Source organism: Chelonia mydas, chromosome 1, assembly GCF_015237465.2.
Source record: "Chelonia mydas isolate rCheMyd1 chromosome 1, rCheMyd1.pri.v2, whole genome shotgun sequence".
NCBI lineage: Eukaryota > Metazoa > Chordata > Testudines > Cheloniidae > Chelonia > Chelonia mydas.
The window spans coordinates 50,435,916-50,461,677 of record NC_057849.1 but is presented as its reverse complement, the minus strand read 5'-3'; the positions used below and the strand labels follow the sequence as shown (position 1 = coordinate 50,461,677).

At 39.1% G+C, this 25,762-nt stretch overlaps 1 protein-coding gene across 7 annotated transcripts in view; it reads right to left on the bottom strand.

Moving 5' to 3' along the window:
• The window catches only part of NBEA (neurobeachin), an 837,833-nt gene that overhangs the window by 258,984 nt on the left and 553,087 nt on the right, over positions 1–25,762 (bottom strand). For all 7 annotated transcript variants that reach the window (XM_027833036.3, XM_043531828.1, XM_043531837.1 and 4 more), the window contains one exon: positions 24,859–24,983. In XM_027833036.3, coding sequence (XP_027688837.2) covers positions 24,859–24,983 — 125 coding nt within the window. The remainder of the gene's footprint in view (positions 1–24,858; positions 24,984–25,762) is intronic.

Below are 25,762 nucleotides of genomic sequence, written 5' to 3'. Positions count from 1 at the left end.
TCACCCTAGATTAGAGAACAGCATCTCTAGTTTCCATGTTCTTTCAATTGCTGCCATTTCTGCTGAGATTGTACAAAAGGGTCTCAATTAGCATCTACTACAGTGATAGTTTTTATGATGTCGCCTGAGCAACTGGAGCAAGACCGTCAACTCATTTTGCATAGGCCACTTAACATCTACCAGATGGCAACAACTTGCTGTTACTGCTGACCTGGTTTAAATTTGAATAAATGATCAAAAGGTGAAAGGCTTCAAATATCCAGCCACATACTACAATTTTAAAAATAAAAGTCCACAAAAAATGACTAGAGACAGAGTTTGGAAAGAGGGAGTAATGTAATACAGTAGCCTATCTAGTTTAGGTCACAAGTGCACTGAGTGTTAAGAGCTAAATTGGAACTTTGTGTATATTTGACCCTATCATAAGACACATAATTTAGCATCACTTGCCACAAGTAGTCTCTGCTTTGAAACATCTTAGTACTGGCGTAGTGACAGTGCTGTAGACCATTCCTGAGATGAACTGACAGCATGGCTGGAGGAAGTGTGCACAGATTGTTCCCCCCCCCTCTTCCTGGCTCTAGTTTACGTTATAAAAGCCTCTCACTTTCATAAGAACGGAAATTCTCCAAAAGTAATAGTTGGGTATAATTGCAGATTAATTCCAGTTCACCAAAATCATTTATTTATGTGTGAAATTATCATCTCATAAATCAGCAAAAGTGTACTGCTGGTATCACGAGAACCTGAAGGCAAACCTCAGAAGCGGAGGCTGAAATCTAGCTTATTTTAACTTGCCTGTCACACTGCTGGCAGTTATCTTGTTACAGAAATACTACAATACATCAACATAAGAAATGTAATGTAGTAGAAGGCACTAAGTTAGTCTGGCAAATTTGGATCTCAGCAATTCAGATAAATCTTTCTAAAATCAATTTTGTTTTACAATATTAAACATACATTTATCTATAAGAAATATAGCAAACTGTGCTGCTTTGGTTTGATAGAAGCTGCTTTGGGTTGTCTGTTCTTTAAATTTATCACTTTGTTGAGTGCACCTTAGTTTTGCTGTACTGTACCAAACATTTATCTAAATGAAACTATATGAGACCCAAAATTGCCCTTCAATCACTATATCCTTTATGAATTAGAGTTCCATTTATCAAAATTACAGCAAGAAGAGGTAAGGTCTCGGAGGGCTGTCTCATTACAAGGCTTGTAAACACTGTCCTTACAAAGAAATGGTTTAACACCTAACAAATCAAAAACTGATTGGGAATAGAATTTATTTGAGATCATCTATCTTCAGAAGACTTGCCGTCTTGAGAGCACTTCTTGGCCTTTCTACCCATTCATCAAGAAATTAACAAGCGAATACCACAGACCACCAGATCTCCTTGGATCCTGAAATGTAAAATATGTTTAAAACAGATCTGTCACAGATGTTCTATTTTTATATTCCTGGGATGACTTCAAAAGGCTCTAAAAATAAGAGAATCTCTCAAACTAGGAGTAAGAAGGAAAACAGCTTATCTTTAAAAACAGACAACAAACTGAATAAAAAATTACTTGGCATGAAACTATGTTTCATACACTTAGCAATGATATAAAAAGAGTGAGGAACAAATGAATAGTTTATATATTATATGTCAGCATTTTCGTAAAAATTCTAAATATTTTTATCATAACTTTTTTCAAGCCACAACAAAACTACTGTGTAAAGAAACTAACTATAGTATTCCCTCATTATAAGACAGTTCTCAGGAGACAAAGAATTTGTGTTCTAAAGATACTCTTTGAATGATTAGGTAGCTAGAATGCAGAGACTTTATATTAAGTAACTTTTTAAATGAGGTTCCATTGGAAAACAGATAATAAAACAAATTAATAAAACAAACTGTTTTAAAGTATGGCAAGAATTTTAAAATGTGGATGCCCAGAATTGAAGTCAACAAAAGTTATGGGTGCTCAAAACCTTGCGTAATCAGAGGGCTAATTTAGGGACTAAATATCAGTTTACATTGCAATTTTCAATGGCGCCAAAGGAAAGGAGGTACTCAGCTCTCACTGAAGTTTAGTGAGAGTTGGATGATGTACTTTCTTAGGCCAGGTCTACATTTTATTGCACGGCAAATGTGGGTGTGAATGTGAAGCGCATCAGCACAGACACTGTTATAGAGCAGCGAAAGTTTTGGAGTGCCACAAAGAATATTATTGCAAAGCAAGTTGTTGTGCTGTAGTTTCATACGCTGGCTTGCTATGCAATAACTCACCATGTAGACAAGCCCTTAAGCTCCTTTGAAAATTCCAGCCACAGGATTCTGGATTCAGCAGAGCATTTAATCTTATGTTTAACTTGAAGCACTTGAGTAATCTCATCCCTATTCAGAAAAACACTTAGACATGTCTTTAAGAATACGCTTAAAGTCCACTGGCTTTATGTGCCCAAATATTTTGTTGAATGAAGATGGAAATACTAAAATACTTCAAGTTAAGCATGCACTTAAGTGCTTTGCTGTATTGAAGCCTGGGTACCTATCTCTAGGCACCCAAGTTTTAAAATTTTGGCCTAAATCCTTATATTTAAATCCTTACATGAGGTTACTGCAGTTTCATGTTTGCATAAAGTGGATGTCTTAAGAATCATAACACTCAAAGAAAAATGAAAATTAATTTACAAAATCAGTTTTTCAGACAGCTATTATTTAACCAAAAATCCATTTTTGTCATCCCAATTACCATCTTGGGCATTGTTCATAAATGTAGAAAATTAACACTGTTAAAACAACAAAAGGTGGCTTCCTATAGTAGTTACATTATACATAAAAACAAGCAGAAAGCTCATTTTTTTTAAAAAAATCAAGAATACGGAATCTCCCCCACTCCCATGAAAATATACATGCTTTATATTTCTGAAAAGCTGCAAAACTACAAACTGCGAAGTCAAGAAAGTTTTTTTTTTTTAATTTTTTTTTCATTATTAAGAATGGGGATCAACAACTTGGGAATCCCCTCAAAATAAACATCTAAAAAATTCTAATGAATGGGAAGACATGAATGTTATAAAATAGATACAGCCTCTATAAACATTCCAATGAATGTAAACAATGAACTGTAAAAAATCATATCTTTCTTCCTTTAGTAAATCATCTATTTTGTTTGGTTGCAGAGATTTTTGTTGTTGTAACATCTGTATTTTCCCGTTCCATTTTCAATAAAACTAGTAAATTCCAAGTTGGATTATTCTGGTCACAGCAGATATTACATATGAAGTTAACTTGCTGAGTTCCAAGCATACAAACAATGTCTTTCTGGAATAGGGTTGTCAATCCTCCAGGATTGCCCTGGAGTCTCCAGAAATTAAAGATTAATCTTTAATTAAAGATTATGTCATGTGACGAAATCAGCCAAAATTGGCAACCCTATTCTTGAATAAGATTTAAACATGTATGTGAACATAATTTGTGGTTCGTTACAGGGAGTACTATAATGTTCAGGATAAATGCAAAAGAAAAAATTCTGAACTACATATATCACCCGCTGCTTATTATCTATTAAAACAGAGTATTTTTAAACAGACCTAATTTTATTTTAAATATAAAGGGAAATATTATTAATTTTAAGAGAATTTTGCTTGGTAGCTATGGTACTAGCAAAAGGAAACTACTGCTTCTTACAAAGTTGATTCCACAGTTTACTTCAGTGAATTACAGATAAGACAATTTATGCAGAGAACTCTCTTTCATCTTTGAAGAGGGTTGGCAGAATGGAAAGTTAACCCCATTTTAATGTTACCTAAATGTACTGACAGGAAATTCTAATGTTTCCAAACATCTGGAAATCAGCTTCATGGGATGGTGCTCTTCTTTTATTTAAGAATGTTTTTTCATATATTGTCTTTTACAGCTTTATGTGGCTTCTAAAGAGCATTTTGACAGAAGTAGTCTGTCCACTTTACAGCAAAATGCTGCATTTAATTAAAAAAATTCTCTTTTATAGAAGGTAAAGAAAAGTTTTTGTGAACTTCAGCTCCCCTGGGAAACTTTCTAAAAAAAGGGTGGTTTTCCTCCTCAAAGTGCACTGACATGTAATGCTTTGTAAAACACTGCTTTTTGTTGTTGCATTTTTATTCTCTAAAATGGTTTTTAATTTCTAATTAAACAAGGGAACTAAGGAATTAGTTCCTCTCAAGAGATTATGTCATATGTGATGACATAACCATGACATGATATCATGAGTAAAATATAACAAATCTCATAAGTTTGAAAGACTTTGGAGGTAAATTGTAAGATTATTTCAAAAGCAGATAACATAAAAATGGTAGATAACATTTTAATTCTAAGCCATGCTCTGTAAGATACATGAACATATTACAGGAAAAGCTTCAGAGTGTCAGTGCACAAGTGCATTTTTTTCCTGATTTATATATTACATAGTTGAGAATCCTGCCTTCAGTAACCATATTCAAGAGATTAGCTAGGCATTGGGGATCATTGTGGGGTCCAGGCTGTGGAGCATAGCTACTTAATAGCCCATTTGCTCCACTTCGCCAAGACCAGTAGGACTGGCGAATCTCCATGCTCACTATCTCCCATACATATTAAACCCTGCTGTGCATTTATATGCCTAGAGCCCCTGGGGAGCTGGATTGATTGCATGTAAAGGGTGTGATGTGCACTTGTATGCATGGTCACAAAATTTGCCCTCCTCTTTTTCCTCAGCAGATCACCACTTGTTGTGCTACAATAGGGCTCTCCATACCGGCAGAGAGGGTTAGGATTTGCCCATTAGAGTTATTATATTATCATAATGTGTTTCTGAAACTTCGTAGCACTGACTGACATAGAATTATTTCCTGGGAAGACCATAATGGTGACTATTCTCAAGGGAAGCCTGTATCTTAATAGGCTGAAGTTAAGTATTGCCACAGGAACTTAAATTATATTACACTTTAATGATTAAACATATCTGAAGAAATGAGGGAGAAAAACTATCCGGACACGAAAAATTATTATATACTTATTACAGATACTGCACTCTTAACAAAAAGATAAATTTAAAAATATCAAATTGTTTAAAAAAAACCCCACACACAAAAACTGGTTTTAGGATACCACAACAGACAAAACCAGAAGGCTTCACAAAAAGGTTTGTCCTGCTTTTTTATAGCTAATAGCTTATGTTTTGCTCTTGTCCTCTAACAGTAATATACTATACTCTTTGTCACTGTGTAGTTTGTAAATTAATACTTTATTCTTATTGTAGCGGGGTTGTTACCCACTCTGACCCTGATAGGGTTGAGGCCAGCCCTGGGAGAGGGCTGGGGCTGTGGGGAAAAACCCAGGCTGATTAAGGGAGCAGCCGCAGCTGTGGCCAGCTCAGTCAGGCCCAGCTGGCCCCTATAAGAGGCTGTAAGCCAGGAGCCCAGCTAGTCTCCCTCTGCCTGTAGAGGGAGAAGGGCCTGGCTGCAAGATGCTGAGCAGGACACCTAGGTTGGAGCAGGGCTGGGGAAGGGCCAGAGGAGCTGGGAGCTCTGGCCTGGAAAGCCTCAGGCTGAATAAGTGCAGGGTTGCAGAGGTGCAGCCCGTGGGTAGGCGGAGTCCAAAACCCCCTTGCCTGTGATGAGTGGTGTATACACTGCAGTCTGCCCCTGATACAAGGGGCTAAGTAGGGACTGGCAGTAGCCCAGACTGAGGGGAGGTGGGGTTAGAGGGAGAGGGTCCCCCTGGGCGGGGAGACCCAGAACCTAAGAGTGTGGGGGTACTGCTGGGGGAGGCAGCACCCCAGGGAAAGGGGCACCGGGTCCTGGGAGGGACACGGGGGCCAAGGGTAAGGCGGCTCACTGGCCTGCAGAGGGTGCTCCGGTGGCTGGACAAGCTAATCCCCAATGACTATCAGCAGGAGGCACCGTCGGGTGAGTCCAAACACTTACTTATATACCACTTTTTCTTCTGTGAAACTCAAAACCTTTTACTTTAGTAAGTACATATCACCATTGTAATTGTCACTCTTGGGAAACAGAGCTGCAGAAGTTAAACAACTTGCCCAAGGTCAAAACCAGTGACTTGTGCACTCAAATGTAGTAGATTATTATTTATTGTAAAAATTATCATAAGGAAAGTCATAACATTTGTATGCAGTGTTATAGCTGTGATGTTCCCAAGACATTACAGAGACAGAGAGAAGGAGGTTGAGGGAATATCTTTCATTAGATCAGCTTCTGTTTGTGAGAAGACGAGCTTTTCAGCTCCACAAAGCTCTTTTTCGGGTCTCTGCGTAAGCTCAAAAGCTTCTCTTTCACACTAAGGGAAGTTGGTCCAATAAAAGATATTACTTCCATCACCTTGTCTTTATAATAATATTTAGCATTTACATAGCACTTCTGTCCACAGATTTTAAAGCACATTACAAAGATCGGAAGGCATTTTTATCCTATTTTACTGATGAATAAACTGAGGTATAACTGAGGTTATGGGCCTGATTTTCAGAAGTGATAAGTATTCACAGCTTCCATTAACTTTAGCTCAGATTGCAAGTGTTCCACACCTCTGAAAATGAAGCCCTTACTGACTTGTTCATGACTGCATAGTTGAGTAATGACATCTGGAAATACCCAATTCAGCGCATGCTGCAATGCATTCTCAGATATAAGAGAGCAGAGCCCCTTATTCTACTTCCTGGATTTCTTTCAAGATCATCCAATATTTGGATTGGGCATAGAATGTAGCTTGTCACTGGAACTTCCACAGATGGTATGGCTGAAGAATAAGCCCATATTGTACGTAACTCATGTCAGTTACAAACTAATATAATGTCTTGCATAACATAAGAACGGCCATACTCGGTCAGACCAAAGTTCTATCTAGCTCAGTATCCTGTCTTCAGATAGTGGCCAATGCCAGGTGCTCCAGAAGGGATGAACTGGACAGGTAATCATCAAGTAATCCATCCCCTGTTGCTCATCCCAGCTTCTGGCAAACAGAGGCTAGGGACACCATCCTTGCTCATCCTGGCTAATAGCCATTGATGGACCTCAATGAATTTATCTAGTTCTTTTTTGAATCCTGTTATAGCCTTGGGCTTCTCAATATCCTCTGGCAATGAGTTCCACAGGTTGACAGTGCATTGTGTGAAGAAATATTTCCGTTTGCTTTAAACCTCGACTGTCAATTTCATTTGGTGACCCGCCTAGCTTTTGTGTTATGAGAAGTAAATAACACTTCCTTATTTACTTTCTCCATACCAGTGATGGATTTTATAGATCTCTATCATATCCCACCTTAGTTGTCTCTTTTTTCCAAGCTGAAAAGTCCCAATCTTATTAATCTCTCATCATATGGAAGCTGTTCCATACCCCTAATCAGTTTTGTTTTTGTCTTAAAATTAAACCACTTTGTGTATACTGTAGTCTAGTAAATTACAAATAGCATTAATTTTTTCTGCTATTTTAGGGATCACTTAGAATTCTGTCTTAAATTATTAAATATTACACGTAAGAAAATTAATTTCAAGCAATAGAAACAATATCCCTAATTGTGCTTGCAACCATTTTACGAAAACTACAGTAATAACTAAGAGGAAAATAACTACATAAAACTAACAGTTATTGCTCAGTGGAAAGGACATCAAGGACACTTCCAAGTAAGAGAATTGGATCAATATTAACACGATTTTCATTTCATGCTTCCCCAACTCCAGTAAGCTGACAATATACTCTGATTATGTGAACTGCCTGCAAGTAACATAGAAAAGGTTATTAGAGCAAGAGGTGGAAATGAAATGCACTTTTTATATTGACAGGTCTGCTAATAGAGTGTACTGATTTTCAAAGCCATGCAATGCATTTTCATAATTTGGTTTTGACAGCAAAAAAGGAATTTCATTTATTCCTAATTCAAAATATTCATATGTAAGCAAAGATTTCTTAAGAAAGACCACCAAAGAGGGTATTCATAAATAGCAAAATACTATTAAAAAGTTAAGAGAAAATGTGACTGAATTTAAATGTGGTACTACATAAGTATGAGAGGTAAATATACTAATCCTCTTAATGTGAGTACTGAAAAATGCATTCCATGCTTTTGAAAGAGAATTTGATAAAATGGGTTTTCTAAGATTAAAGATAAATGGTAGATGTGAAATCCTTCAAAAATTAAGTTTGGATTTTGCCTTGATAGGCTTTAGTTTTGAGTTTGGAATATTTAAAACAAGCACACCAGCACATGTGCTACAGAAAAAGTGTACATTCTGTATCTTTATCTGCCTTCAGAACATAGGGACTCCAGGTCAAAGTCACCAGAGTTGTACCCATTTATGCCAGCAGTTAATGTGACTTGCTGTTAACAAAGCTTATAAATGAAAAGGAAAAGTTGCTCAACTTGGGAGATATAAAATTTAATACAAATAACTTCAACCCCCCATTTTATAAATATCAAAACTTAGTACAGACAAATAACTTAATGATAGTACTGGTCATAGGGTTGCCAAGTGTCCGGTTTTCGACCGGAAAGTCGGGTCAAAAAGGGTACCTGGCACTGTCCAGTCAGCACTGCTGACCCGATACTGAAAGTCGGGTTACCTGCAGTAACCAGCCTCCACCACTGGAGGGGCAGTAAGCACAGTAGCTACTGCTGGAGCCTGGAAGAGCACACAGGAATGGCTCCAGTGGAGAGAGGTAGTGGTAACACTCTCACCCTGCCCCACTCACCCCTTCATCCCCAGTGTGCATGCCTTTTCCTCCCCCATCCTGACCCACTCACCCCTCCATCCCCTGAGCATGGTTCTCCCTGTCCCATCCTCCCCATTACCCCCCACCCCTGAAGTGTGGCTCTCCCTCCCCTGCACTGCACCATTCACCCCACCCCTAGAGCCCTGCTCAGCGGGCAGGGGGTGGAGAGGGCACCATATGACTGTGTGGGGGGGGGATGTAAGAGGAATGGGGGGGAAGGGCCTCGGGGGAAGAGACAGAATAGGGGGCAGTGGAAGGTTCTGCAGCTCAGTGTCCAATTTTCACAAATTAGAAAGTTGGCTATCCTAGCTGTGCAGTGCCATGTGAGAAACATGTTTTGGTTTCAGTCCTGGAATCTCCCGCTTTTCCAGTACTGCCGATCCCCAAAGTTCAAGAATTTTGGGTGCCCCACCTCCCAAAATGAGACTGCCCCAAAATAATGATAAAAAAAAAATTCAACTATTTTTCCACTGTCTTCCAGTTTTTTCGCGTCCCCAGCGCATGTGTGACAATTACTGCCTGCTCTCACAAATGTTTAGTATGGCAATTTTCACCTTTACTACAGGAGATGTGTCTGAGATCCCATCAAGATCAGGGCCCCATTGTGCAGCACAGAGTAAGGGACAGTCCCTGACCCAAAGAATTTATAATGCACTGCAAAAAATGGTAGTGACTTTATGATGTGAGAGCAGGAACTGGAACTCCCCAAACATCTCATAGATACTAGTAAATATCCGTGAGATGGGAACAACTTTTAATCTCTACTGTGGGTAGGATTCAAATTGGTGAACTACAGGTGAAAGGTGCTCTAGCTCATCAGCAATGCCTAGTGGCATCCAATAATTGCAAATGTTGCACCTTCAAGAATGAGGTTTGCTTTCTGGAAAGATAAGTTTATCCAAGTGAGTTTTGACCTTTTTGGAACTTACACAAGCAGGGTCTCTGCTCTTTGGACGCACACAATCTCTTAGTCAGCTACACTTATTCTTAAAGGGACAGCTTCCATTAAACAAATGCAAATAATAAAATTAGAATAGTAAAGCAAACAGCTCAATATGCAGATTCACTTTTAAATATGTTTTGCAATATAAAATCATTCCAACAGTAATTCTATGGTCCTTGCACTAACTTTTATACATACATGCAAATTTTATTTTCACTCTCACATAGCTCATCAGCAAGGTTTGACTCCACAACCTTCTGAATCCACAGTACAGTTCATTTTCACTTCAACTACAGCAGTAGCTTCTGGGAGAAAGCCTGTTCTTATCCTCTGCATGGGCCAGCACATACAGAGATGCACTCACAGAGCCAGTGCTGTTGTGAGACAACAGAAAAATGCTGGGCATCAGGATTCATGGTTTCTATTCCTGGCTCTGAAAGCAGTTTTCTAGTAGTTAAAGAGAGCATGGACAAATATAAAATGTCCCTGTCTGGGACTGAACCCAGGACCTCTGTAAAGGCATGAGCCTCTAAAGAATGAGGGCTGGAATCGTACCTCACTGCACTCAAGCGGTGTTTTGCTATTGACTTCATTGGGACCAAGATTTTAATCCAGATCTCTTAGCACAGAAACAGCAGCAGAGTCATAAACCTCTCTATGTGGTCTAGTTGCTAATGGGTCACACTGTGTTAGCATGAATTATAAAATCACCTAATTTGATATGTTCTTTGAAATGACGTCTGGCAAGTGTACAAGATTTGGCTCAGTTGTATTATAGCCCTGGGTTCTATTCCCAGCTCTGCCTGCAGTGACCTTTTGCACAGTCTTGGTTTCACAGTCACCTGTGAAATTGGTGAATGGTAGTTACCTTACAAGGTTTGAATCCTGGGCTCATAAAAGATTGTTAACCACAAAAATCTTAACAGCACAGTCTTAGTAGCAGTCAGAATTGGGATTAGGGGTTTGATTTACGGTACCTTCTCCTAAACTATAGAACATTGTTTGAGTTTCTCTCTGATTCTCTAGTTTTGCTTTCCAGAAATCACAAGAAAGATTCAAACTTCTCATGTTATTGTGAAACATCCTTAAAAATCTCATTATTCACATTATATTCACAGGACTTGGCAAGACCACTTTCCAGGCTGGCTGGAAGTGAGATGCTGTTGAGACAGCATGCTCAGCTGTTTGAAGAGAGGGATTGAGTGCTTTCTTGGGTGGCAAAAGGAAAACCCAATGAAAAACTCTTCAAGAGTTGAACACAGTTCTCTAGCTAGAAAAGAATGACTATTATAAATGAAGTCCAGGGCCCGAGATAAATAATGGGTAAGGGGATCCCTAGGTATATAAGGATAGAGAAGAACTGCTGTAGAAAAAGCCAAATCTTAATATAATGTGCATCATATTAAAATAAATATATTATGTGTTTTGAAATATGCATGAGATGTTGGCTGATAGATCTCTGTAATAAAGTCTCTTTCCAAACACGTTGGCTAGTGGTGTGTTTCAGAATGTTTCCTTAGAAATAGACATTCCTTTTAGCAACTACAGAACATTGATAACCCCTGGGTGCTTCTGAATACCATAAATGTATAATCTCAGCTGAAGAAAAGCACTTTGCTGAAACACATAAGCATCTGATTTGTCCCACAACACTGCTGGCTTTTTGTGAACCAAACGTAATACCATAATACAAGTGATACATGAAGTAAGGTACAGATCTTGAAACTCACTCACTTGTGTAGGTATGCAGTGCCCAATGAGCATATATGTGAGCATGTGTTCCAAACAGCAAGATGGTATTTCCTATGTACTTTTGTTCAAATCCTACTACTTTTAGTATCCCATAAATATAATTTGAACTGGTATTGGTTTTGAAGTAACAGAGCGGAAACATTTAGGGTGGGAGGGAGGGGCAGAACAACAACAAAACAAACAAAAGTCACTTCTTACTTTGTTGAAAATAAATATATTAGCCCTGATTCGCAGTTCCTCCATTTCTTCATTCTGTGCAGAGTTGTTCTGTTAGTTTTTTGTCAGCTGAGAAATCTCATTATGCAGGAGATATTTCCCAGGGACTGTTACAGTCCACTAAAGTGTGTGGTTTTTTTATGCTATTGGAGCAATGTAAATGGGCAATTAGGACTTGTAAACTGAAACCTCTGGGTAGACATCCATACTGTGCCTCTTAGAAGCAAAATGCAAAACTCACAGCCCAAGAGGAGTGGGGAACTAAGGTATTTTTAAGCCATTATTATATGCCCTCCTGATTTTAAGTAGCTGTGAGAGCTGCAGTCCCACCAATGACATACTCCTCCTTCCCCTGCTCATCCTCTCTAAACCAAGGTTTGTGAGGATGTCCTCTGAGGACAGCCTGCTGTGGTCTTCCTCTGTTCCTGTGCCAAGGGAATTCTTTCTCACTCAGGGTCCCTTCTTATACTCTGGCCCCTTTAACTGGCATAAAAGGGCTAAATTTTTCTGTAATGCTGTATGCATCAAGAGCATGATATAGGGAGCAGGGAATGGAGCTAGTAACCTTATATTTTTTTTGTCAATACCAGCAGGCTAGAAATACATTCATGAGACCCCATGAGCTCCATCTGATACTAACTGTATTTGATGGGCTTTGTTCTCTGTTATTAAAATCAAAATCTTTGGGGATGATTTGGGCCCAAATAGTGCTTGCTTAATCTTCCCCCACTCAATCCAGCTAATTCAGCCCCTGTGTTCTGTTAACACACCCATTCATATAAAGCACTTCTCTACAGGAAAACCCCTCTAGGTGGAGAGTTTTCATCCTTCATCTGAAGCAACAGCAAAGGTAAAACCACAAACAGGCAAGAAAACAAACAAAACCCACCTAAAGAGCAATTGAAACATTGCAGCTAACTCGTTACTAGAGTGAAAGACTCCTGCAACCAAGTGGAGGAGGAGATGAAGAAATGGGGGTGGGGAAAGGAATTTTAAAAATTGTTGTTTAAAACTGAGTAGGGGTGCTCCTATTTGACCGTGGAACTGAGTTTTTAAGCAGAGAGATGGGAGGTGTGAAGGGCAGATGGAAATCAGACTCTGAAGTGCTACTCAGAGCCAGCTGTGAGAAGTGTGCAGGATGTCAAACTCCCACTTCCAGAACACTCTCCCAGAGCATCTCTATGGAGTGCTTTGTGCACAGAACCTTCTCCCCAGGCTTAATGACTTCTATATTTGCTACTCAGCAATACAACTGAACGCAAAGAACAAGAGTACACCCCATACAATTTTAAACACGTTTTAAATCACAATGCCTTATTCTTTTTCTTGGCACACAAGCGATCCATGTTGATAAGAATGGAAGGTGTCATGGGTGTGTTTGTGCATACACAGTGGATGCGAAAGGAAAAGGATAAAGCAACAGCTAGAAGAACGATGAGGCTGTTTATTGTTATTGGTAGTTTTGGTCCTTTAAGAAGTTTCACAGCCCATTATATTTGCTTTTGGGTATTTTTTTGTTCCTTTTGCACATTTTGGAGTTGACTTGATTCAGCTGAAGGAAGTCAGAAGCAGAGGTGGCCATATCATATGCTGGCAAAAAGGATGAACATTCTACAAAGTGACATCTATTATAGAAGCCAAGGGATAGGTTAAGGCAGAAGGTATCAAAAGGTGTAAATTTCAGAAGATATCAGAGGAAAGGCATTTGAAACATAAAATCAAGATATTGCAAAAGTGATTTTCAGTTTTGACAAATTTTGGATATCTGACAAGATCTGAACTTTGGATAACAGATTCTGATACATAAAGCTTGGAAAATCATTAAAGAAATTTGCAGATTTGCTGGACATTTAGTAATGGGCAGATATAACTTCCTGATTCAAGGGATGCAGTATATTAAACTGCTGATGGGGCATTGACCACCTGCACCAGCATCCTCTGTCCTCGCACTGCAAACCTAATCCTTGCCCGCTAAGGAGGGAGAAGCCTGAAGAGTGAGCCTGTCCCAGTGGATCTTGTCCCACAGGTCTGGGCTTGGCTTCCCACTCCTGGTCTATGGCGTCACAGCACTATTCAGGATTCACCCCAAGGTCAATAGAATCATAGAATATCAGGGTTGGAAGGGACCTCAAGAGGTCATTTAGTCCAACCCCCTGCTCAAAGCAGGACTAATCCCCAACTAAATCATCCCAGCCAGAGCTTTCTCAAGCCTGACCTTAAAAACCTCAAAGGAAGGAGATTCCACCACCGCCCTAGGTAACGCATTCCAGTGTTTCACCACCCTCCCAGTAAAAAAGTTTTTCCAAATATCCAACCTAAACCTCCCCCACTGCAACTTGAGACCATTACTCCTTGTTCTGTCATCTGCTACCACTGACAACAGTCTAGATCCATCCTCTTTGGAACCCCTTTCAGGTAGTTGAAAGCAGCTATCAAATCCCCCCTCATTCTTCTCTTCCGCAGACTAAACAATCCCAGTTCCCTCAGCCTCTCCTCATAACTCATGTGTTCCAGTCCCCTAATCATTTTTGTTGCCCTCCGCTGGACACTTTCCAGTTTTCCCACATCCTTCTTGTAGCGTGGGGCTCAAAACTGGACACAGTACTCCAGATGAGGCCTAACCACAGAGGTGTCTAATAGATGGGAAGGATCACGTCCCTCGATCTGCCGGCAATGCCCCTACTTATACAGCCCAAAATGCTGTTAGCCTTCTTGGCAATAAGGGCACACTATTGACTCATATCCCGCTTCTTGTCCACTATAACCCCTAGGTCCTTTTCTGCAGAACTGCTGCCAAGCCATTCAGTCCCTAGTCTGTAGCAGTGCATGGGATTCTTCCATCCTAAGTGCAGGTCTCTGCACTTGTCTTTGTTGAACCTCATCAGATTTCTTTTGGCCTACTCTTCTAATTTGTCTAGGTCCCTCTGTATCCTATCCCTACCCTCCAGCGTATCTACCACTCCTCCCAGTTTAGTGTCATCTGCAAACTTGCTGAGGGTGCAGTTCACGCCATCCTCCAGATCATTAATGAAGATATTGAACAAAACCGGCCCGAGGACTCACCTTTGGGGCACTCTGCTTGACACCGGCTGCCAACTAGACATGGAGCCATTGATCATTACCCATTGAGCCCAATGATCTTGCTGGCAAGAATACTGTGGGAGACCGTATCAAAAGCTTTGCTAACGTCAAGGAATAACACGTCCACTGCTTTCCCCTCATCCACAGAGCCAGTTATCTTGTCATAGAAGGCAATTAGATTGGTCAGGCATGACTTGCCCTTGGTCAATCTATGCTGACTGTTTCTGATCACTTTCTTCTCCTCTAAGTGCTTCAGAATTGATTCTTGAGGACCTGCTCCATGATTTTTTCCAGGGATTGAGGGAAATACATCTAAAGTGGGGAGCTGAGCCCAGCCCAATGGGACATTAGTCACTACTGCGGGGTAAGTATGGGGCAGGGTCACTCCCCAGCCTGTCCCCAAGTCTCCCCTCCACACTTGACCAAGAGAAGCATATGTTTGTCTGATTTTACAGCCCTGGTTTCATGATTTCTGTGGAAACAACTGAACCCATGATCTTACGCTAAAGTTATCTCTGGCAATTACTGAGAACTAACCATAAAGTAACTATGAAAATTCTTGTGCTTCGAGTGGCTAATAATTTCTCAGGTTAACACAGGAAGTAGATTTTTACACTTTACAGTTATTGTAAAGTAACCTGAGAGTGCTTCTGTAAATCAGGTCTCCTTAGCTAGTCAGAGTACAGGAGCTTCCATAATGAGAAAAAAAATCAGTACCACTTTGAATATTTATTGTATTATATTATGGTAGGTTATCATTCCAAAGGAGATCTTCATCATGGCAGATCTAAGTAATGAGAATATAGTTAAGAGTTTTTTGGGAGTTAGAAACCACTAGGAAGAGGTTTGTGGCAACATCCTGTGTATTTTTTATTTAATTATTGTTACAACTAAGATCATGCATTGCAAATCTGCTTAATAACCCCTCTTGAAAAACTTTAGACTATGATTGGATCTAGGTTTCTTAAAAATAATTATATACATGAAGCATCCTCGTATATATGATAATTTTTAATGGAATTCGATTACAATGTAGTGTCTTTCTTAAAACTATATTGGGAAGAAATGTATTGGAAGATTATTTGGAGAAGCAGTGGATGGCACTGTTGGGCTATAATATAAAGCTGCAGATGCAAATCTCAAATCACAGTATTTCAAACTAATGCACATATTTTATATTGTACTTCAAGATATACAATTTAGGCTTAAGATAGTTGAATTTATGTTGGACATAACTAAATTCTCCATCTAATTGTGCTAACATGTTTAGGGGATGATGGATGATGAATTTTTGGGTGAAAATATGAGAGAATCAGCAAAATTCTTGAGTCCAATGTTTTGGCCAGGGTAGCTTTATCTATATTAAATGGGATTTCTGACATTGGGGAACTGGCTGCAAACAAAAAGACTTGGTTGATAATTGGACTAATGGCAGCAAAAAGTCAGACTGAGAAAATGGAAAGACAGTGCTGCTCCAACTGAAGCGGAATGGTTTACATGCCTGTCTCACATGGCTTCCTCTGTAATGATCACATTTAGATTGAAGAACAGAGGGGACTTATTTGATAACATCTGGAAACCTTTAATGCATTAGTACTACTACTATCACATACATATTTTAAAGTACTCTTCATTGTAATATCTAGATTAGTATCTACATAATATCTGCCCATAAAGCAGATGCTACTCCTTAAAACTGCTTGTAATTGTCATCTTGTACTTGTATATAGGTTAAAACTAAGCATGCATTGCACTACAGATTTTCTATGTAGTCATTAGCTTTTTCCTTTCTTTTATACATGTATAAGTGCAATGTTTCTTAAATAATTAAATCAGGATTGGAAGGCTCTTGGGCCATAGGTATGGGTTGTGTATTTCTAGTGGCCAACATTTTTTTTATTGTGTGTGTGTTATTATTTTCTTCAGATCAAGCACTAACCTATCTTGAAAAGTGGCTACCTAAAACATTTCTGTTGCTTGTACATCTAGGGGAAAGACAAGTATGAATTATAAGAAAAATCTGATTATCCATGAACAGAATGACATCAGAGATGTTTTAGGAGGACCCTGATTATATGAAAATCTATTGTGTACAATATACCTAAAATTGTTCACGACAAAGCTTTAAAGATATTTGGATGGTGTTCTTTAAAGTATTTTTCTTCTGAAGATTACATTCTTAACCTCAGTCAATTGCTTCTTTTTTTGTTTTGTTTTCGGTCCATGAAAAGTACTAACATAAAAGAAAAGGCTTGATAATAAAAACAAATTAATTAGTATTAAATATAAAAGCTAAATTAAGTTGTGTCAGCCTCAGATTTAATATTTCTTTAATTCATGTTTATTAAAATATTACATACATTTCAAAGTTTGAAAATTGTTAATGTGCTGTCTTACCCTGAAAATTGACTCTAAAATGGTGTTTTGGAGATCTGACTCCACAACAAATCTGCTCAGTTTACAAGTAAAATATTTTTTCTCCAATGCCTGCAAACTTGATCAAGGATCTGACAGTCAAGTTGGGTTGCACAGGTATAATTCTGGAAGAAAATGGAGTTTCACAGCTAAAACTGAAGTCATAACTGGTCTGCCACATCTTTACTACTGGCAATAGATCACTCTCATTGTAAGTAAATGCTTGCTGAATGTAACTGTAACTAGATTTTACCTATCTTGTGAGGATGTTACTGAGACCTTTAGCTAGACATGATGCGATATCACATACCTTTAAATTTGCTTTTGATAATGTCCAATTTATCTAAGAAATTTGCTTTCTCTAAGACATTTTTTGAATTTAGACTGTCATTGGGCTATTCTCAGAGACAAGAGGAAGAAACATCTGTTATCTGAAGAGATACTGAAGGCAGGTAATAAGGTACCAGACCTGGAGCAATAAGTGAAGATGTGAGACTGAAGGATGCTCATTGCTAAAAAGTGCTTTCAAGAGACTGACTGCAATCAGAAAGGGGCTTGAAGAAACTGTAATGATTGCTAGGAGTGACACGAAAGGAAGCCTCAGGTTACAATTTTTCTTGAGTAGCTGAGATTAAAATGTTATAGGGATGGACAATTTACAAAGCAGCTTTCCATAGGCAGCCTAGAAGTTGCTCTGAACATAGGTGGCATTTTACCAACATTTTTACAATGCTACAGCAGAGCAAAAACAAGAGGTGAAAATCTTGACACTTTTGGGTAAGGGAGGACAATTAAAATAACATTTAGTTTCTCTGACAAGCCAACTTGCAAGAGCGTGGAACCTCAAATGTGGAGTGCCCAGGAACTAGGGGTGGGAAAAACAGCTCTCAGATAGGCAAGGATAGACATGGACTCAAAAGTCCAGGCATTTGTTTTAACAGTGGAGCTCCTGAAGAAATGAAAGCAAACTGATTTTCAAGGGTTGAACACATACCACCCTCACTGAAACTTTGAGCATTGGTGACAGGTCCCAGAAAAAGCCATGTATAGGTAGCCTCCTTCAGCTAGAACAACTCTTGAAATCGGGTCACTTTTATTTAGATGCTTAAATATGAATTAGAGGCCTTGCTTTTGTCACACAGGTTTGAAAGCTGTTGCCATATTGCTCATTTAAAATGCAACCACAGTTGCACTTCAAAGGTTGGACATATAATTGGCAGGTTTTTCATTCTTGAAATTCATGAGCCATCATTGTGACCACTATAATCAACTTAATTGGTCAAGTGTTCCTGAGCACAGACAGTAACAGGGGTTCAACACATTTTATACAAATGTTCAGATACTTGGGCACCAATCTATTCATCTTTACTTTCTCTAGTGCAGGCTGCAAGTATAGTCTTTGCTGGACCTGGTCTATTAATTTTGTAATGCACAACACCACAACTGTTTGTGGAAGTTAAGCTTTTGGGGAAGCAGCCCCAAGAGCTTGAATAAGCTCCCTATTCTGCTCTTTAAATGTCCTTTAGGGCAGTACTCTGTTTCACAGTCCTAGCTGGGTACTGTAGTGGCTCATCTAATCCTGCACTGTTTGCAAGCTATTCAATTAACTATATCAAAAGAGCAACTTCTTACCACACATATACTTACCAGGTACATATGCCATCATATCTGCACACTAAATGACAGAACTTAGTGTTTACTGTTTTTTACTCATGTTAGCACTGCAGAGCCCAAAAAAGTATGGGGGAAGGAGATGGATTCTATTCTCTCTTGTGCATTACTTTTTTTTTTTTTAGCTAAGACTCAGTTAGTTCTACCTGTGCAACTCCATTAGAGCTTCAATTTAAACAAAAAACCTTTCAAGTGTGAAACCAAAACCTCACTCAGTATTGCCAGCTATTGTTAATTCAAACATGCTGCATTACATGGCTTATTCTACTATGCTAAAATAAACTGGGGTAAGAATGTATGACTGCATTCCCTTGCAATCATCACAAAAATGAGATGTGCAACTGCATTTTACCATACCTATCACAGTGAGAAAAGAACAAAACAAGCAACTTGGCATAGTGTATAGGATATTGGTATATTTACAAAAGATACTTGTTAAAAATATTTCTAATTTTACACTCAGCTGTGCAAATTACTTTAACAGCCTACAAACACTTTTGCCTTCATGTATAGTATTCACAGATTTCAGAGTAACAGCCGTGTTAGTCTGTATTCGCAAAAAGAAAAGGAGTACTTGTGGCACCTTAGAGACTAACCAATTTATCTGAGCATAAGCTTTCGTGAGCTACAGCTCACTTCATCGGATGCATACTGTGGAAAGTATAGAAGATCTTTTTATACACACAAAGCATGAAAAAATGGGTGTTTACCACTACAAAAGATTTTCTCTCCCCCCACCCCACTCTCCTGCTGGTAATAGCTTATCTAAAGTGATCACTCTCCTTACAATGTGTATGATAATCAAGGTGGGCCATTTCCAGCACAAATCCAGGGTTTAACAAGAACGTCTGGGGGGGGGGGGGGGGGAGAGGAAAAAACAAGGGGAAATAGGTTACCTTGCATAATGACTTAGCCACTCCCAGTCTCTATTCAAGCCTAAGTTAATTGTATCCAATTTGCAAATGAATTCCAATTCAACAGTCTCTCGCTGGAGTCTGGTTTTGAAGTTTTTTTGTTGTAATATCGCAACTTTCATGTCTGTAATCGCGTGACCAGAGAGATTGAAGTGTTCTCTGACTGGTTTATGAATGTTATAATTCTTGACATCTGATTTGTGTCCATTTATTTTTTTACACAGAGACTGTCCAGTTTGACCAATGTAAATGGCAGAGGGGCATTGCTGGCACACGATGGCATATATCACATTGGTGGATGTGCAGGTGAACGAGCCTCTGATAGTGTGGCTGATATTATTAGGCCCTGTGATGGTGTCCCCTGAATAGATATGTGGGCACAGTTGGCAACGGGCTTTGTTGCAAGGATAGGTTCCTGGGTTAGTGGTTCTGTTGTGTGGTATGTGGTTGCTGGTGAGTATTTGTTTCAGGTTGGGGGGCTGTCTGTAGGCAAGGACTGGCCTGTCTCCCAAGATTTGTGAGAGTGTTGGGTCATCCTTCAGGATAGGTTGTAGATCCTTAATAATGCGTTGGAGGGGTTTTAGTTGGGGGCTGAACGTGACGGCTAGTGGCGTTCTGTTATTTTCTTTGTTAGGCCTGTCCTATAGTAGGTGACTTCTGGGAACTCTTCTGGCTCTATCAATCTGTTTCTTCACTTCCGCAGGTGGGTATTGTAGTTGTAAGAATGCTTGATAGAGATCTTGTAGGTGTTTGTCTCTGTCTGAGGGGTTGGAGCAAATGTGGTTGTATCGCAGAGCTTGGCTGTAGACAATGGATCCTGTGGTTGGTCAGGGTGAAAGCTGGAGGCAGGTAGGTAGGATGGAAAAGACCTAACAGATCATCACCCTACCGTTGCAGGCACAACTGTGAAACAGAGCACTACTTAAAGGGTAGTTAAAATATATCCATGGGGATTTGTTTTAAACTTTACATTGCTTCAATTTATTGAAGTGTTTTTACTTATTAGTAACTTCAATCATTTACAATAGTTTGTACCAAACATGGAAACCTCAATATGTATAAACTGATCGACAATGAGCCTACAGTTAAATACTAGCTGCATTGATAACACTTATAGAAGACTTCTTAGAATGTAATCATAATACACCTAGATAGGTGGGTGAACATTAACAAAACAGATATTTCCTATAGAAAGTAGCCATCTCCACGGTCAGAATAAGCTTTACACCCCCACCCCCATTTTAGTTCTTTAACAAACATTTTGATATTGCTTCTCTGGAACAGGTGTACAGACCGTAGCCATATTTGCCATTCCCAAGACTTTTCTATTCCTTTATGACTGCAAGCGTCATATTATTACAGTATCCATGCATCCACCATCAACACTGATTTAATTCTAGATTAGTTGTAGAGCAGTCTTTTACTCATCAAGGTCATATCGTGATGGCTACACAAGCTCAAATAAATCAGGTGTTAAGCAGGCACATCTCTAAGGAACACAGAAACTCTCATCTGCAATCCTCAGCATATCTTATTATTTATTGCCAAAGAAATGACTGATTAATTTTGTCATCTTTGCTCTGTGTTTTTTTGCTCGGCTGAAGATGCCTGCTCTCTTTTGCAATGCCTGATCAGACCTATTTAAGTTGATGCCTTTGATCGTAAACACAGAGGAGCTTGCTGACTTAGGCTTCGACTAAACATTCCTCCACTGCCATATTCATGTACAAAACCCTGTCTGATAACTGACAGTCAATGTAGATAACAAAAAATTATAAGATGTTTTCCACTATTATACTCATACCAAAAATAGCATTTCTTGTACTAGTGATCAGTCTAGATTTAAGGTTGCTATTGAAGTAACATTTAAAAAAAACCTTTTTTTATATCAATAGTTCATTTTCCACAAATAAAATATTTGAGGTCAGGGAATAACCTGTTAGTTGGAAACTGCATGTTATGATTCTTGTGTACCGTGACATTATATTGCATTTTTGACATTAACAGCATTTTACTATGAAACTATTCCAACATAAAATTATCAAAACAAAATGAACAAAAAATGCAATGAAAGTAAAATACCATGGAAAAAAATTCTATGCCTCTAGCTCTTTATTAATCACATTCCAACACCAGAGGCTGAAAGTACATCAAACTGCACCAAATCCTTTTCACATGACAACCTCATAAATTATTCAACTCATTAGTATCACCAAGAGGCATAAAAATAACATCAGTGTTAAGGATGTTTTCTCACAGAGAAAGGTCAACTAAAAGTTTCAATATTAAAATCCATATGCACAAGCCTCTGAAAAGTAAGTACATCAAGGTGGAATCTATGGGTTTTAACTTCAATGCATGCTGTTTAAAATTCCTCCAGAATGCTACATCATACTTTTAATTTATTTATGGGAAAGCTGCATATCAGACACATTTATTATACGACTGCCAACAGGATAACTTCCATCTACTGTAATTTGAAACACAACCAATGAGAGTTTGACTTGCACCGCCCTAGCAATACTTCAGCTTTAAAGGTAAATGTGTATAACTATATGGGGTTCCCTTTTGTACGCTGAAATGTAACAGAAGTGGCACATTAAGTTGTGGTGTGAAAGGGGAAATAAGAGGACATCATTTGCATTATAAGGGCATGAAACAAAGTCCACTTAAGTAAATGGCAAAACTTCCATTAACTTAAAAAATGGTGCTGAATCAGGCCTTAAGAGGCCAATGTTAGGGATTATAAACCAGTTTCCTTCTTGCTTTCAGGCTGGTTTGAAATCAGAACATTTACATATTTAAATATTAACAGCCTCCTCAAAATTGAAATTCTGTATTAAAGTAGAATAGAGACTAGGGCTAAAATTAATATTTGTTTCTGAAAAGGAACATAGTAATTTTTACAGTAGTTCAAACTAAAGATTTGACATCTGCCTTTGACAGTGGCTCTATACTGGATGCCTCAAAGGAAGGTGGGGGAAAATAAATACACCACTGTGTCAAATGTGCAATACCATATGCCATAAGGGAAAATTAGTTCTTGACCCCAGCTATTGATCATCTTATGGCCTGAAGCATTACAATTGACAGGCTTTATATTTTAATAAATAATATAGTAGCTAGTATAATTGTACATGCTGATATTCATTTAAATATCTAATCTTTTCTGAAGCTTACTACAAGCTATTTGCCTCAATAATATCCTGAAGTGGTGAGTTCCACAGATTAACTATACAGCATGAATTATATCTAACGCAGTCAAAACTTCCAGTGACTTCACTGAAAGCTCTGGCTACAAATGGACTGCATGATTTAGCTCATATTTGCATAAAATGATTTTCCTTACATCAATTTTCACTATGTGGCTTTTAAACTTATTTAAGAATAATGCTGGCTCAAGTTTGTTTACCCCCAAATATAGTGGAAATTAATACTGGGACTACTTTATTTTCAATTATAAATATAATTTAAAAAGGTAGATAGGAACCTTTCCTGAAAAAAAATGCCTTTGTGGATGTCTACAGAACTGCACAAGACCTAGGTCTGAAAAATGTATCTCCTTCTCGACTCTTGCACTACTAAGGTTCAGCCTACTGGCCAGAGGTGCAACGCCATGCTCCAGGTGTCCCTAAAACTCTAACTGCCAGAAACGGGGACTGGATGACTGGGGATGGATCATTCGATAATTGCCTTGTGAAACACTGGAATGCGTTACCTAGGGAGGTGGTAGAATCTCCTTCCTTGGAAGTTTTTTAGGTCAGGCTTGACAAAGCCCTGGCTGGGATGATTTGATTGGGGATTGGTTCTGCTTTGAGCAGGGGGTTGGACTAGATGACCTCCTGAGGTCCCTTCCAACCCTGATATTCTATGATTCTATGATTGTTCTGTTCATTCCCTCTAAGCATCTGGCATTGACCACTGTCAGAAGACAAGATACTGGGATAGAAGAATCACTGGCCACTCTTATGTTCTTATAAACCCCTGAAACTACCTCTCTAGTGTCACAGGTGAGTCTTGTAACCATGTCCCAGTAAAAGACCGTCCCCAAAAGCCTATCATCCCTCCAGGTGTTTGGAGATTAGCTGTGAAGTTCCTTTGTCCAACAGAGCAGTGGTTCTCAACCCCGGGTCCGAGGCACGTTGGGGGCTACTAGCATGCTTCAGGGGGTCTGGCAAGCAGGGCCAGCATTAGACTCGCTGGGGCCGAGGGTAGAAATCTGAAGCCCCACCCGGAGTTGAATCTGAAGCCTGAGCAATGTAGCTTCATGGGGGGGCCCCTGTAGCATGGGGCTCCAGTCAACGGCCCTGCTTGCTACCCTCTAACGCCAGCCCTGTCTTTTACAGGCAGATAACCAGTTGTTGTGGCACAGGTGGACCATGGAGTTTTTATAGCATGTCGGGTGGGCCTCAGAAAGACAAAGGTTGAGAACCCCGAGATAAAGTGCTTGGCTCATGACTGCCCTAAAGCACTGAGCACAACTGCTAAGCAGCTTTGTTTAAACAAGGATTTATTGACGTATTTCACGATTTTCAGATAAACATTACTTGTGGTTTAGATTATGTATGCCAAGTTAATGCTTTCAATATTTTTATAGACAAATTATAAACCTATAAAGAAAAGAGGTCTTAGTGTTGTGCTATATCATCTCACTGGCCTAAGAGTCATACTCTGCCAAGCAGGAGAGTCAGGTTTGATTCCTTATACCAGTCTGAATCCTAGGGCCAATGGAGTCTGGGAATGCTCGAAAGGCAGTGGAAGAGCTAATAAGGGGTACCAGGGCATAAGGGGGGGGGCCTTTATGTATATGTGCGACACTTTTCCAAGCCAATAGGTATAATTGAAGGTGGCACTGCCAATGGCTTATCACCCCCTGAGCTCTGCCGTTACTCTAAACCTGGTTCTACTACTGCTGAAAGAAATACTGCTAAGCCTTGGGTAACTAGGAAGAGTGAGTGTTTCACAGCATCCAAGAGAAATTCCTCTGGCCCAACAAGAAATGAGGCTGAAAGAATTCCTGTTCCAGCTTCCTAAAACTACGATGTGAGAAAAATAATGACAAACCTGAGCACTCTAATATGGACACAGAAGACAACAAAATAGCCCCATTATTAAAAAGGGGGTGAGTTAGTACTGACCATATTCCACAGCAGCTTTGAGGAGGGCATCAGAATGAGTGGATCCGAAAGCATTGCGAACAAATCGCCTTCGCCGGCGCAGATCATCCTCCCAATAATCCAAGCGCCAGAAGTCATGCAGTTGGCTACGAAATAGAGAACACGTCAGTACCTACTAGAACTTGCACTGTATTACATATAGCATACACATATCATTACAATACTGCTCCTATATTTCAGTGGCATTAAGGAAAATGTTCCAGCAAAAATATATATTACAAAAATGTGCAATATTCTAACATTTTTACTAGTATTTCAGCATTAAAGAGCTCAGCCCTGTCTGTTTCAAAATGCTCTGTCTACTGCTAAAAACATTAATCACAGTGAGCCCATTAACAAATGCAGCATCAAATTACAAGTATTAATGGCACAGCTTGATTTCTTTTACAGTGTTTTTAACAAGGTTAGTAAATCATAGAATGGATCTCAGTGCAAATAGTTTGCAATTTAATGACTACGGTCCCTTAGCAGACTGAACTTAGAAGTATAAAATATTGCCCACTTGAATTCTGTGGAACTATGATTAAACTAATGTGCTGAAATATTCATTGAAATAATTCCCCACTGCCCCCAGCAACCTGAGAAAATTGCAATTTTATTCATTATTAATAACACTGAATTAGAACTGCAAAAAATTTCACCATGTGGTAATTGTCTTGGCAAATTATTATTCCAACACTAACGGAGTCCTTGGATGATTTTATAGCTTCCAGCTAATACAAGCCATTAACAACCATGACCATCTTCATGTTACGTTGCCTTTTTGCATTCAGAACCAATATTAAAGTTCCACAGATTGAGACAGAAACCATTGTTAATCTATATCCAACTGAAAATGCAAATTCATGTCATTATTTGGTGTTCA